Source organism: Parasteatoda tepidariorum, chromosome 5 (genome assembly GCF_982258835.1).
Source record: "Parasteatoda tepidariorum strain Cologne lab strain chromosome 5, Ptep-v5.0, whole genome shotgun sequence".
In the NCBI taxonomy this organism is placed as follows: domain Eukaryota; kingdom Metazoa; phylum Arthropoda; class Arachnida; order Araneae; family Theridiidae; genus Parasteatoda; species Parasteatoda tepidariorum.
In genome coordinates this window covers 91,198,798-91,212,789 of record NC_141759.1, presented here as the reverse complement: position 1 = coordinate 91,212,789, position 13,992 = coordinate 91,198,798, and the positions used below count along the sequence as shown (strand labels likewise).

The 13,992-nt window shown below is 30.5% G+C and overlaps 1 protein-coding gene across 1 annotated transcript in view; it reads left to right on the top strand.

Moving 5' to 3' along the window:
• The window catches only part of LOC147809687 (uncharacterized), a 67,047-nt gene that overhangs the window by 40,280 nt on the left and 12,775 nt on the right, over positions 1-13,992 (top strand). Inside the window, exons 18-23 of the mRNA XM_087162905.1 lie at positions 3,830-3,978; positions 5,426-5,443; positions 7,277-7,312; positions 9,936-10,029; positions 11,132-11,274; positions 13,331-13,457. Coding sequence (XP_087019031.1) covers positions 3,830-3,978; positions 5,426-5,443; positions 7,277-7,312; positions 9,936-10,029; positions 11,132-11,274; positions 13,331-13,457 — 567 coding nt within the window. The remainder of the gene's footprint in view (positions 1-3,829; positions 3,979-5,425; positions 5,444-7,276; positions 7,313-9,935; positions 10,030-11,131; positions 11,275-13,330; positions 13,458-13,992) is intronic.

Below are 13,992 nucleotides of genomic sequence, written 5' to 3'. Positions count from 1 at the left end.
AACAACAGCAAAAAATGAGTTAATAGGTGTATGGTCCCCTCTTACAGAGATACAGGCCTTGCAGCGTGATTTCATACTTTAAATAAGGCAGTTTATCATTTCTTGTGGCAATTGGCCTGAATTGTCCTATGGCAATTTCATACCTTCCGACTCCAACGAGTGTTGCGCACGATCATGCTTGTGTATTACAATTGTTGAATGGTTATTGTGATGCCACAATTGGCATTACATATTTATTTTCTATCCTTTAAAAATATCTTTCATTACTTAAGCTTTTTTTTATTAATAGAATAATACATTTAAAATAAATCGAAGACTTAATCTTTTAAAACGAACATAAAATATTTATTTCTTCTGTTCTAGATCAATGTAACGGATACTTTTTATTTCATTACTATGCAGACTTATTAATTCACTGCCGCCTCTAATCGAAAACAAAAATCTATTTATAACTTTTTATTCTAAATTTCAAACTGCTAAATGCTTCGGTTGCATGGTTGTAATAATTCTCATAAATTTGTTGGCGATTCGTGATCGCCAAGGTGTTCTTTCAAACCCATCTTGATATGCTAGTTGGTTTTGTTTTGGCTATGATATATTATGATAAATCGCCAATTTTGGATCTCCTACCCATACTTTCTATGTCCGTTGGGAATAATTATATTCACTTTGAATTTCAAAATTGTGGAGACTGGGAGTGCCCTTTTGGGCCTCCCCAGTCTCAATTTCTAACCGTCAGAAATGATATTCTGGCTGTATGATCTCTCAATAGAGAGTATTCTGATTTCATCCCTTTGAGGGATTTCATATTTCTGTTTGGGATGCAGAAATGTCCATTCTCTGTCACCATTTATGCTTAATAAAATAAATTCATTTTAACGAGTTATATATTGTTTCCTGGACATTATCCATTTTTAGTATTTTCATAATCAAAAATGTATTTTTGTACGGCTAACAAGGGAAACTAGGGAAGTGTGACTCGCCAATTTTGAAATAAACTAGTGGGATGTATGCCTTATGAGGAATAATTTTGGGGGGCAACATTCGTTTCGGCCCATAGAAGGTCCTGTGAGAGATAAAAAATAATTCAATATATAGAAAAATGGATATTTTATTACTTCAATGCAGACTATGTTATTGTAATTGTCTCAAAATCCAATTTGTAATTAATTGGTTAATTAATTAAGTTACTGATTAATAAATGAATTAGAAAATTTATAAATTAATTAGCAAATTAATTATTAATTAATTGATTATTAATTACTTGAGTTGCATTTACATACTCCAATTAATTTGGAAAACTTTTTTTTTTAAAAATTTTAAAAATTTGATGTCAATTTTTTTTTTAAATTAACAGGTTTTTCTGAAAAACTACAGATATATAAAATTTTCGAAATCAGTTTTGAGAATAAATATGCATTATATAGTACGTGAAAGTACCACAAAATTAATTGGAGTATGAGATAATTACAATAACTAATAGTCTGCATCGAAGTAATAAAATACCGATTTTTCTATATATTGAATTATTTTTTATCTCTCACAGGAGCTTCTATGGGCCGAAACGAATGTTGCCCCCTAAAATTATTCCTCATAAGGCATACATCCCACTAGTTTATTTCAAAATTGGCGAGTCACACTTCCCTAGTTTCCCTTGTAAGTAAAAATCCACTATACGAAGATTGGCGGCTAATGGCGGAGGACCAAAACCTCCTCCACAGTTATTTGTTTTGCATTGTATCGATGTATGTACACATAAAATTTTACTAAAATTGGTCCAGTAGTTCCAGAGATAATCGACCAAGTCTGCATATTCTCCTAATTTCTTGCACCAGTGTAGTTTGAATAGTTAAATTTCGTTAAGGTTGATAATGTCTGTGTTATTTTCTATGTAAATGTCTATGCTATTCTTTAAAGTTGATTTCTAAAATTTTTTTCGATTCTGTTTTTTTTTTTTTAATTCTCCAAAAATTTGAACACATAAACATGTTGTAGGCTAATTCGAAAACTTGGTCTTTGGAAACTGCTTATATATTTGTAAAATCAGCAGCAACAAAAAAAAAGAAACAAGAAAAAACAGATTATTTTTTAAGTTTTAGAATGGTTGGGCTGATTTTCATTTTTTTAAGTGTTATGGTAATATCTCAAATAAATGTCTTAAATTATATATAACAGTTAAGTGTAAACACGGCGGGATATACTTATTTTGGGAAAAAAAGCACTTTTACTGAAAAAAAAGAAACACATAATTTCTTTATTGCAATCGATTTAGCGTACAAAAATAACACTTGGAAGTAAATTATATGAAATTCTGAATACTAGGGTGGGCTACCAGGACAAAAGAACGTTTCCTTTGAATAATGGAATGTCGCCAATATTTGGCATATGTAGACGACACAGAGAGACTAACATCACTGAAAATCGCACTGTAAATAATTTTGCATATAAACTTGAATCTCTGACGAAAAATTATTGGGACCCCCACTTTCAGAAAAGTGTGTGATAGAAAGATTTTTTAGGTTACATAATGCGAAAACTTGTTAAACTATAAAAATAAAATAATTTTAGCAGAATAAAATAATTTTAAATTTGTTATGCTAAGCTGAGATAATAGCATTATGCTTCAACATAATAATGTTATTTCTACAGAAATAACATTGAAATATAATGCTATTATATATAATTCTTCTTATATATATGGGCAGATCTATAAATCCTTTAACTTTTGATAATTAAAAAAATAATAATAGGTGCACTATTTTTACATCTCCAGAATTGTTTGAAAATGTATGAAACATCAGAAAATAATCGTGAACATCGAAAATTTTGATGCTCTTATAAGTAAAAACAAAAAATAAAAATTTTTGAACTAATTTTTCTAGGTTTATATACATTTCATTAAAAATCATAAAAACGACAAGAGTATCATTTATTTAATAAGCATATAAACTTGTTGAACCTATTTTTTTTTATTGAGCAAATTTTTTCTTTTTAATAATTTCATCTATATTTACCCTTTATTTTTCATCAAAAATTATTAATATCATAAATGAATTGAAAAATTTTAATATTAAGTCAAATTGTTATAAAATGTATAAAAAAGCTTACTTTAATTATTTTTAGTCAAAAAATATCTTCAATTAGTAAACACATTGGGGAAAAAACTAAGTTCTGATATGTTAAATTCAATTAATTAATCCTAAGGTTACGGTTTGACAGGGTTACGGTCTGGACGAGCTAAGGAATAGATCGAAAACTTTACTCAGATGCAACGCAATGCGATGCACGCAACACAGAAAATAAATAAGGCAGTGACAAACGTGTGATCAGTACGGATATATAGTGAGCTCGCGGTCATAGTGAACTGAAATTGCGGTCCTTTGAAGGTTCACTATAACGGGGTTTGACTGCATATATATATATATATATATATATATATATATATATATATATATATATATATAAATACTCTTCGTTCTTACGTTTTATACCAACATAGATTTGAGGTAAAAAGGCACATTTCGTACATTCCTTGTATCTTTACGCATTAAGGAAAATCATTTCTGCGTCCTTATATGGAATTGAAAAAGGGAACGATTCTAAAAATAACTCTTTCTTTGAAATATAAATCTATTTATATTTCAATGGTATGATTTCAGCCTTGAATTCCCAAAATAGAATCTCTCTACGCTTATTCTTTAACAAAGACATTTTATGAAAACGAAAGAGTTTTAATTCTTTTGTTAATACAAAAGTATTTAATTTTTGTATTACATATATATATATATATATATATACAGAGAGAGAGAGTAAAATTGTAATGTTTCAGAGCCAGTGTATGGTGTCTGAAGGCGTTTCACGAGGCTTCTTGTACGGATGAGTCATTGGAATATTTGGTAAAATACTATATCCGATCAGTGTTTCTGAAAGATCCATGTCCCACTACACCTCCTCCTACTGAGGAGGAAAGCTACGAAGGTAAGTTCTTCACATTCTCCGAATGCTAATTTTTTTTCTTTTTTTTACTATCTTAAAAAGAAAATAATTTAGAAGATTTTACCCATTCAAATCCAGTGAAAAGATAGCGCTTCCGTAATCTCGCATGTCCGGAAAGCACGGAACTGGGACATCTTTCCCAATAAACCTAATATCCTTTTTTTTAAAAAAAAAAAATCATATAACATCAATTTTAATGAAAATACGCTGAAAGTTACAGTCCTTTATATAGTGCCTGAATATACTATTGTAAAACGTTAGCGATATCTATGAAGAACAATTGGAAAACTGACTCAAAACATACAAAATATTATCTAGAAAACTCAAAACTGCAAACGACAAGCAAGCCTGCACTCACAGAACCAAAATGCAGAGGCGTAAACAGCTCCCTCGCACGAGGCTTGACGTTATCTCCTGCATCAGAAAGCTTATTCATAGTTTTTTTTTTAATTAGTTGTGCGCATGTACCCAATTTCTATTTTATATTTGATATATTTGAGAATTGAATGTTTTAGACATATATTTGCTACCACTTTCTTAATTTTGCTAGATTTTGTATTTACTGACTCTTTTGTTAACTGGTTTACCTACGTATCGTAGTGGTCTGATAAAACTACCTAAAAGAATCCGACTGGCTCTTTTGTTAACTGGTTTACCTACGTATCGTAGTGGTCTGATCAAACTACCTAAAAGAATCCGACTGGCTCTTTTGTTAACTGGTTCACCTACGTATCGTAGTGGTCTGATCAAACTACCTAAAAGAATCCGTGCAGAGGCTTTCAGTTATAGGAGGCTATGAGTTCGATCCCGAAATAATACACTTTTACAGGAAGGCACAAATTGAAGCCCGTTAGCTTTTGATGTGTGGCCCACAACAGCACCTGAACATAATACGAAGAAAAAAAACTATCATATACATTTTTTTAGAAAATAAAAAACATCCTTTTGAAATTAAAAAATATATATCCTTCAGAAATTTTTAATGGTGCGTTTAAGTTTTTGACTCGCCAAATCTAATTTCGAATTCCTATAATTTACCTACGTATTTCTTAAGTTTTAAGGATTCAGTATTTTTAATTCTACAAAATTCGATGCTTGAATTTCGAATTTTAGTAATCACTTTTGAAACTTTATTTGTGTTCAGTTGATAGTTACTCTGTTTGACTTTTTATTGTGTTTTACGAGGTTATTATCACGTTTCTTGGTGTTTTTTAATGTTATTTTGTTTATGAACAATCAGTTGGCAGGAGATAGATCACGTGTCTGGGTATCAGTGATAGTCTTCTTTTCGAGTCGTTAGTACCGATTGTGTTAGACCATTATTTTGCTCTACTAAATAGAGATATTGTTTTTTTTTTTTAATAAATAAATTTCTTTTACATCATGCTCGTATTTTACCTTTTACTGACTTGCATTGTTTTCTGTTTAGATGAATCAGATGAATCTGGTATGTATAATTAATAATATTTCAGTCTTTAAATAACTTTTTCAAGTTTATATGCTTCGTTTACGAAAAATTTTGTGTTTATCACCTAAATAATAAATATTTATGACAAATAAACTACAAAATACTGCAGTAAATAATTATTTACTTAATATTCGTAAATTAAATATTCAAAGTATAATGTGGTAACAAATTTTACTATATCACATGGATTATCACATGGTATTTATTAATAGAAGGAAAAAACATTTGCAAGCATGAAAATAAATCGTTTTACATATTTGCAGGATAATATTTAAAAAAAAAACCATATTTTTAGGATTTAATGTATAAAATTAGCAAATATAATGCACTAAAAAAGTATTGTTAATATTGTTACCATGTTGCAATATTGTTTTAAAACCTGATTAATCGATGTTTGTTTAATCAATTCTGTTTAATCGATGTCTTACTTATAGAATGGAATCCAAAACAAAAATAATGAGAATTTGTGACAGTTTTTGAAGTGAGCTTAACTTTTAAGATCCAAGAGAATGCTAAATGTTCGCCACTTTTTTAGATTTAAAAAATACTTCTTGCGCAGAGTTACAATTAAGATGAGTACATATCTCATCGAATGACATATTTAAACTTTAATTTTGTGGTTTGATCAAAACCAGCAATCGAAAATGAGCAAAAATTTTCGCTTCGCCTTGAAAAACGTTGCACCAATGAACTGTAAATACCTTTCCGAATAAAAAACAGTAATTTTCCATTATAATAATATGTAAATAATAAATTTGCCATTAAATAGTGGGCCAAATACAATCGATTTAACACGTTGAATTCCATGGGGGTCACCGGTGACCGCCGAAGCCAAGATTATTAGAAACACATAATTCGAGTAAATATTTAATTTTCTTATAGATTATTTCTTATAGATTATCGTTACTAAAATGGTTTGAAGAAAAAATAATGCAATATAGAACACAAAAAAAAAACAGTTTTATTTATATACGCTGAAATGCCGTAATACCATAGCATAGCTTATATACATTGCTATTAAAATAGTTAGTATAGCTTATATGCCAGTCAATTGATGTTTAATTTTCATAGTGGTAGTTACGCCACAAACTTACGCTAGCTTCCGAACGCACTTCTGGTGCACATGCGTCAATTCTAGGGAAATGCGCATGCTCGCGAAAAAATATCAAACTTACATAAGTGAAAATAAGAAATTTTGCAAAAATTCGTAAGTTGAAAACGCTAATGAAGTGGAATATCATTTTAACTTTGACCACAAAATCAAAACAAACATTGGATAAAGACTATTTCTTTAAAGCAGTGGCATACGAGACAGCGGATTTGTAGCAGAAATATTTAGTAGATTATAAATTTTGAAGAATTTAGTGATAAAAAATGCAGCTTGTTATTATTATAGTTAACAATTAAAAAATGTTATTGAGCTTCTATTGATCGATTAAACTCCTTTTATTGATTGATTAAACTCCTTTTATCTAAATTGCGCAGTAAAAATAAATATAATTTATAATTTTGAAATAGCGAATATATATCTCGTTTCTGGAGGAACTAGTGCAATTAGACAGCCAAAATATTAAACAAAAACCAATAAAATTATTATGTTATTGAAGTAGACAATGGTTGTAAGATAATACAATTCATTTCAAAACTTCACCCATACATTACTTCGAATTAGAATTCCATGTCCTTGATTTTAGTTCGAAGACAGGCTTAAGCAGAAGACAATATTTAACAGCTATAAACAGCGTGCTTGTAGTTTTGTTTTTGTAACATAAATCACGCCACTGACACTTACCAAATATGGTGTTGTTACAGGTGTCACGTGTAGTCCAGATGGATACGATAAAGCAGGTAAGTTTTAATACAGAATTTTAGTTTCCAAAATTTAATTGTTTTTTTATTACTATTTATTGTTATTTCATTAATTATTTATTCCACATTTATTATTAAGAAAAATTTGAATTTAAATAATTTTTCTTTTCTCATTTGAAGCCTGAATTAATATACATTTCATTAATCATTTGAGGTTTTATATAGAACGTCAAACTAAAATTGACAAACGAAATATTACATATAAAACTATTATTTTGCTTTTTTTTATTGAATATCTAAAGCAAATTCTCTTTTGTTGTATTAAGAAAAACATTTTTAAAAAATTCTTCCAGTAGCCTTTAAAATACAATCTGAAAGTTATATAAATGTGAAAAATGCAGTATAATGTTTTTTGACGCTCTTAGAGAGTAAAAACACTTCCCTGAACACTAAATGGCGTTTTCAGAAAACAACGCGATTATATTCGTAAACTCGAAAATTGCTTCAATTATGATAATTTTTTTTTCAAATAAATAATGTACATGGAAGAGAATAATCCCAAGAAACTGAAGTTGAGAGTTAAACTTGTCAAAAGAAACATTTCGTTAGCTTCATAAATTATAATGGAAAGTTTCGAGTGCTCAAAACAGGTGTCCATTATCAAGACCCACAAACACGTGAAACATTCTTGTGTCTTAGCAAATGGGATTTTGAAATGTGTCGAATTTTCCTTCTAAATTTTGGAAGGTGATGAAGTTTATTCTTTTACTAGTAAATGTGCTTACTATTAACGAAGTTTCTTTTTTAGAGCTTAGGATGATATGTATTGTTTTCTGTTAATAAGAGCGTAAATGCTTATTTAAATATATTTTCTTTCAATGTGCCAAGTAAATTTTTAAATAAATTGACAAAGGCCGAAGAATCTAAATCACTGGAAATTAATCGTTTTTTTTTTTTTTTTTTTTTTTTTTTAAATGGGTGCCACGCATCATTAGTCAAACATGGATTTAATTTTTCAAAATTCCCTTTATAAATTGTTCGAATTCAAAATTAAATTTATCTTAATTAAAATCTGAAGAATAATATAAAAAAAATGAAATGAACTTATTTTTATTATATTAGTTAGTTAACATACGAAAGGAGACTCTTGTCCTGCTTCAAATTCCGGTGTTTAATTTTAATATAATTTATTTAACTTAAGCATTCGGTCGCTGTTGACGCGCAACACCATATAGCAAAGAGCGATGAAAACTTTATATTTTAAAACGAATGCATGCATTATGACTAATATTTATTCATTGGGTAAATTGCAATTTGCCTTAAAATAAATGCAAACGTTATTATTAATTTTATTATTAATTTCTGTTATTTATAAATTACTTAACAATTTGTCTTAAAATAAATACAAACATTATTATCAATTATTATTCTTTATGTTCCTTATTTTACCACTTACGATAGTTGTTCTTTGAGTAAATGTCATTTTATTCTGTAGACTAGAGGTTTCGACCTTACATGTGGCCGAGGGCCACAATTAAAAACACCAGTCAAATGGCAGGCTGCAACTTTATTAAAATTTTATATAGATTATTTAATGTTTGAAGGAACATTAAATATTACTGTCAGATTTTTATCTAGTTGTACAAAACAAAAGTATTGAATTACAAATAATAATGAATATTTTCTTGAATGAATATTTTATTGGATGTAAAACCTGAGAAATAAATTTTTTTGCACCGTTGGTATGTTAAATTTCACAGAAACGAAAAAATTAGGTTTTTTTTTTAAACGAAACAAAAGTATTTTAAGCTCATATAGATTTTTTACGAAAATTGTCCGCAAAAAATAACAACTAATATATTTTAGTTTGCGGGCCACACGAAAAAGGCATCGTGGGCCGAGGGCCGCCAGTTGGTAACCATTGGAGACTAATAGGTGACGCGTGCCTTCCTTCGAGTACTTGCGTCGTGTTCCGGCATTTCTTGAGAACAATTGTTCTCAATTGCAGCTCTGTAGAGTAACTGTAAGGTCAGTTCTGTGTGTTTAAAATGGTGAAATTTAGCATATTGCTCGCCATGCATGAGGCACAGTCAATTATGCGTTTTTAGTCTGCAAAAAGCCTGCCTGATGCGTACATTCACTGGCCTATTTCTGAAGTCACGATTTGTGAAGTAACAAAATTCCCTGCCATGCGGACTGGGAGTTTTGCTACTCTATGAAAATCACTCTCTCCGCAGCACAGATCCCAGCATTGTTGGACTCATTTGGTTGGAAAGTTTTTGACGACTCTTCCTACAGACCAGACCTTGCGCTGAGTGATTTTCATCCTTTCCAATATTTCAAACATCATTTTGGCGGCAATCACAACAACGATAACGAATACGTGAAAAAAGCCATGACCTCTTGGTTAACGGAGCTGGCTGTAAGTTTGTGCGATGAGGGTATTCTAAATCTAGTTACAAGGTATGATAAGTGCTTAAACAAACTTGGCAAATATGCTGAGAAAAAGATAAACGTATTCAGAATCTGAAAATAATTTTGTTTCTTGAAAATATTCTGCCGTTTGGTTTTTATTTTCAAACGGCCTTAACGTAAAAAGCAACCCTCGTATCTTAAGATAAATTGGAACGTTATTATTAACTTCTATTTTTTTTTTATGTAGATACATGCAATGGTCGGCAGTTGAGAGATTTGATCATTGAAATTGATGACTGCTATAAAGATTTTTACCAAAACAAATACCACACTGGAAAAGAGTAAGGCCTTTATTTTAAGTTCTAAATAATGTTTAGATTATATATTAGACGAGTTTGAGGTGTTTTGGAGTAACTAATAACAGAAGGTATAAACATGGTAATTTTATCGATAACCATATCATTTTAACGCAACAGAGTTATTGTACGACAACACAGAAACGTATATTGTAGTTGCTTGTTTGCATTTTAGGTATTTTGGAGAAGCTAATGGATGTGTGAAAAAGGTTCACCGTATTATTTTAACCAGTGTCATTGTGGGACAACACAGAAACGTATATTGTAGTCGCTTGTTTGCATTTTAGGTGCTTTGGAGAAGCTAATAGATGTGTGAAAAAGGTTCACCATATTATTTTAACCAGTGTCATTGTGGGACAACACAGAAACGTGTATTGTAGTCGCTTGTTTGCATTTTAGGTGCCTTGGAGAAGCTAATAGATGTGTGAAAAAGGTTATCTATATTATTTTAACCAAACAGTGTCTTTGTGGGACAACACAGAAACGTTTATTGTAGTTTCTTGTTTGCATTTTAGGTATTTTGGAGAAGCTAATAGATGTGTGAAAAAGGTTCACCATATTATTTTAACCAGTGTCATTGTGGGACAACACAGAAACGTGTATTGTAGTCGCTTGTTTGCATTTTAGGTGCCTTGGAGAAGCTAATAGATGTGTGAAAAAGGTTATCTATATTATTTTAACCAAACAGTGCCTTTGTGGGACAACACAGAAACGTTTATTGTAGTTTCTTGTTTGCATTTTAGGTATTTTGGAGAAGCTCATAGGCGTGTGAAAAATGTTCACCATATTATTTTAACCAGTGTCATTGTCGGAAAACACAGAAACGTATATTGTAGTCGCTTGTTTGCATTTTAGGTGCTTTGGAGAAGCTAATAGATGTGTGAAAAAGGTTATCTATATTATTTTAACCAAACAATGTCTTTGTGGGACAACACAGAAACGTTTATTGTAGTTTCTTGTTTGCATTTTAGGTATTTTGGAGAAGCTCATAGGTGTGTGAAAAAGGTTCACCATATTGTTTTAACGCAACAGAGTTATTGTACGACAACACAGAAATGTGTACTGTAGTGGCTTGTTTTCATTTTAGGTTTTTTGGAGAAGCTAATAGCTGTGTGAAGAGGGTTGAAAAAAGCGTTTGCACAATGAAGAGGGAACGCATGTTCAGACAAACTTTAAAGGAGACAATTACTGTCCTAAAAAAATTTTCAGTTGAATCATTTGAACCCACTGGTATGTTGTTCTATACTTTTTTTTTGTTTTTAAGGACGTATAAATGGAGGGATGTATTGTTTAAATTTATTTTGTAATTTGGGAATATTTTAGATTTTTATGTCAGACAAAGTTTAATTCCTCCATAAGTACGCACATGCTCATTCTGCCATTTTCTCTTAAAGGTGTTTTTCAAAGTTCGTCCTGGAGATCGTAATTTTATATCCGTCGTTGAACAGCCGACCCAATTTTGGGTTTACGACAACTAATGTTCAACTCCGTAGCCTTGTAATTTTGAACCAATCCAGAAGACAAGGAAACTCCTGGATCAGTACCCCCAGAGGTATGATTTGTTATGGGAACATGGAAGACTTTGTGACTCGACAGATTTAACGTGCATCAGTCACCATTTACTACAAGGGGAGTCTTCTGTTGTCGGGGATCTAGCCCACAAACACTTGGACATGGGCCTAGTGCCCTACCAACCAGTGTATCCCGGTCCTGGAAATCGTAATTTGAAATTAAACGTTATAAGGGGTCCATATAGTCTGGTTGGCAGGACACTGGACTCACATTTGTGAGAACGGGAGTTAGCTGTGTAGTAAATGGTAACTGGTACACGGAAAATCTATCGGGTTCAAACAAACCTCAATGTTCCCATAACAAATTATACCTTTGGGGGTACTGAATTGGAGATTGATCGTTCTCTGGTTCAGGTCAAAATTACGATATGTAGACGAATGAATGGGTCTATGAATGGGTCCATCCTATAAACGAGTGTGACTATTGGATGTGGCAGAAGTCGAATTCTTGGCCATAGATAGCGCCACTGGAAAGAAAGAACAATGGCACCCTTTACCTTTATGGTCTACGACAACAACAACAATCGTTAAAGAACATTTTTATTTTAAGGATGTTCTTCGAACCTTATCAGGGAAATAGTTTTTCGAAATTAGGCTATAAGTCATTCTTACTTAACCCCTTGGGGACGGGTGATTCAGAAAAGCATTCGTACAAAATCAGAATCAAGTTGTAATTAAATAAAAAACGGTAACTTAAATGTAGTCGTTTCTAATTTGACAGACTTACTTTGCTTTTACTTTAATTATTGTTTGTTTAATCATATATATAATCAATGTTAATTCAAAGTATAACTAAATAATTTTATTTTGAACAAAGTAATGGTGAATTAAATAAATCAAACAATTATAACTCCGCCCACAAATAAACTGCTAAAGAAATATTTTGATTACCAGTTTTATATTTTTACCCTGATTGATACGGTTTTATGCTGTCACGTATTTGTGACAGTCGGCGCGAAAGGGTTAAGAATGTTTCTTCGAAACTTGTTCGAAATTCATCAAGGAAATAATGCTTTGAGAGTAACTGTTTTGAACTATTCTTACTTTAAGAATGCTTTTTTTTCGAAATTCATTCGAAGCTCATCGTGGAAATGGTAATTTGAAATTAAATGTTATGATCCATTTTTTACTTAAGTGATCGAAGTTTATTCTCTGAGCTATTTGTTCCAAATGTTCTACTATGTTCCAAACTTGAATCAAATCTTTTGTCTTAAAAAATATGCAAAATTTTGCTGGAAAATTTTTTTTTGGATTTTAAAATGAACATCTGGCTTTAAGGTTTATAAAAAAAGGATCAATTTAGGAAGATTTTTTTTTTAACCTAGATAAAAATTTAAAAATCAACGAGTAATTCTCATTCTCTTTTATTTTTGATGAGCCATAACGATAGAAAATTGAAACATTTGAAGAAACATTTCAAACTTTAAAAAAACTAGATCACAATTTATCGAAATTGTGGCTTTCCTTCATGTGACAGTTTGTACTAGTTTTGAAATAGGCATACAAAGATTAAAAAACTTAACGATGATAATTGTCTTATAAATTCATAATAATTCAACAAATAGTATATTGTTCATTAAAAAGTCTTTTTTCATGTGACAATAGAGGCCTTACTCATTATTCGTAGAACAATTAACACAATAATTCGAAATGAAAAAAATTTTAATCAGTAATAACAAATGGGAAAAAATAAAGATTTTTTCTTCTTTTCATAGATGGAGCATCGTCTGTTAAAACAAAGAAGTGTTTAGAGAAAATTAATATAACAATGTTAGATCCATGTATACCTGATCTTCATTCTTATGCCGAAGCACATTGGAGAGGCAATCCCATCAGCGACGAGTAAGTGAATTTATTTTGTTCTTGCTTATTTAATTTAATACTAAAAATAACACTAACTTGGAATCCTCTTTTTTCTTGTACAGTGTAGTTCATAAATATTAGTTTGTTTGTTTTCTTCTTTCTTAAAAATTAAAACGATGATGTAATGTTTAAACATTGTATTGAGTGTTATAAAATACTTGCAAGTGACGTAGTGTGGGTATCTCGTTCATGATTGGCTGCTGAAGCGTGGCATTTGTTTACTTTAGCAACTGTTCTTTCCATTCTATTTCTAGTAAGCCAAACCCATCAAGTATCAATTCTCTTAAGGGACGCATACTATATTGTTTCATTTCTTTCAATATATATATCGAACTCAACCCAAAGACAGGCATGAAGTCATGTAAAACATAAACAAACTAATTACGCACTGATATTGTCAGGTACACAAAGTAAAAATTTATCATGGTTACAATAAAATACATAAGCAAATAATGAATCTAAGTTAAATAAAAGACGTATGCAAGATAAAATTATATTTCCACAAATTCAATGA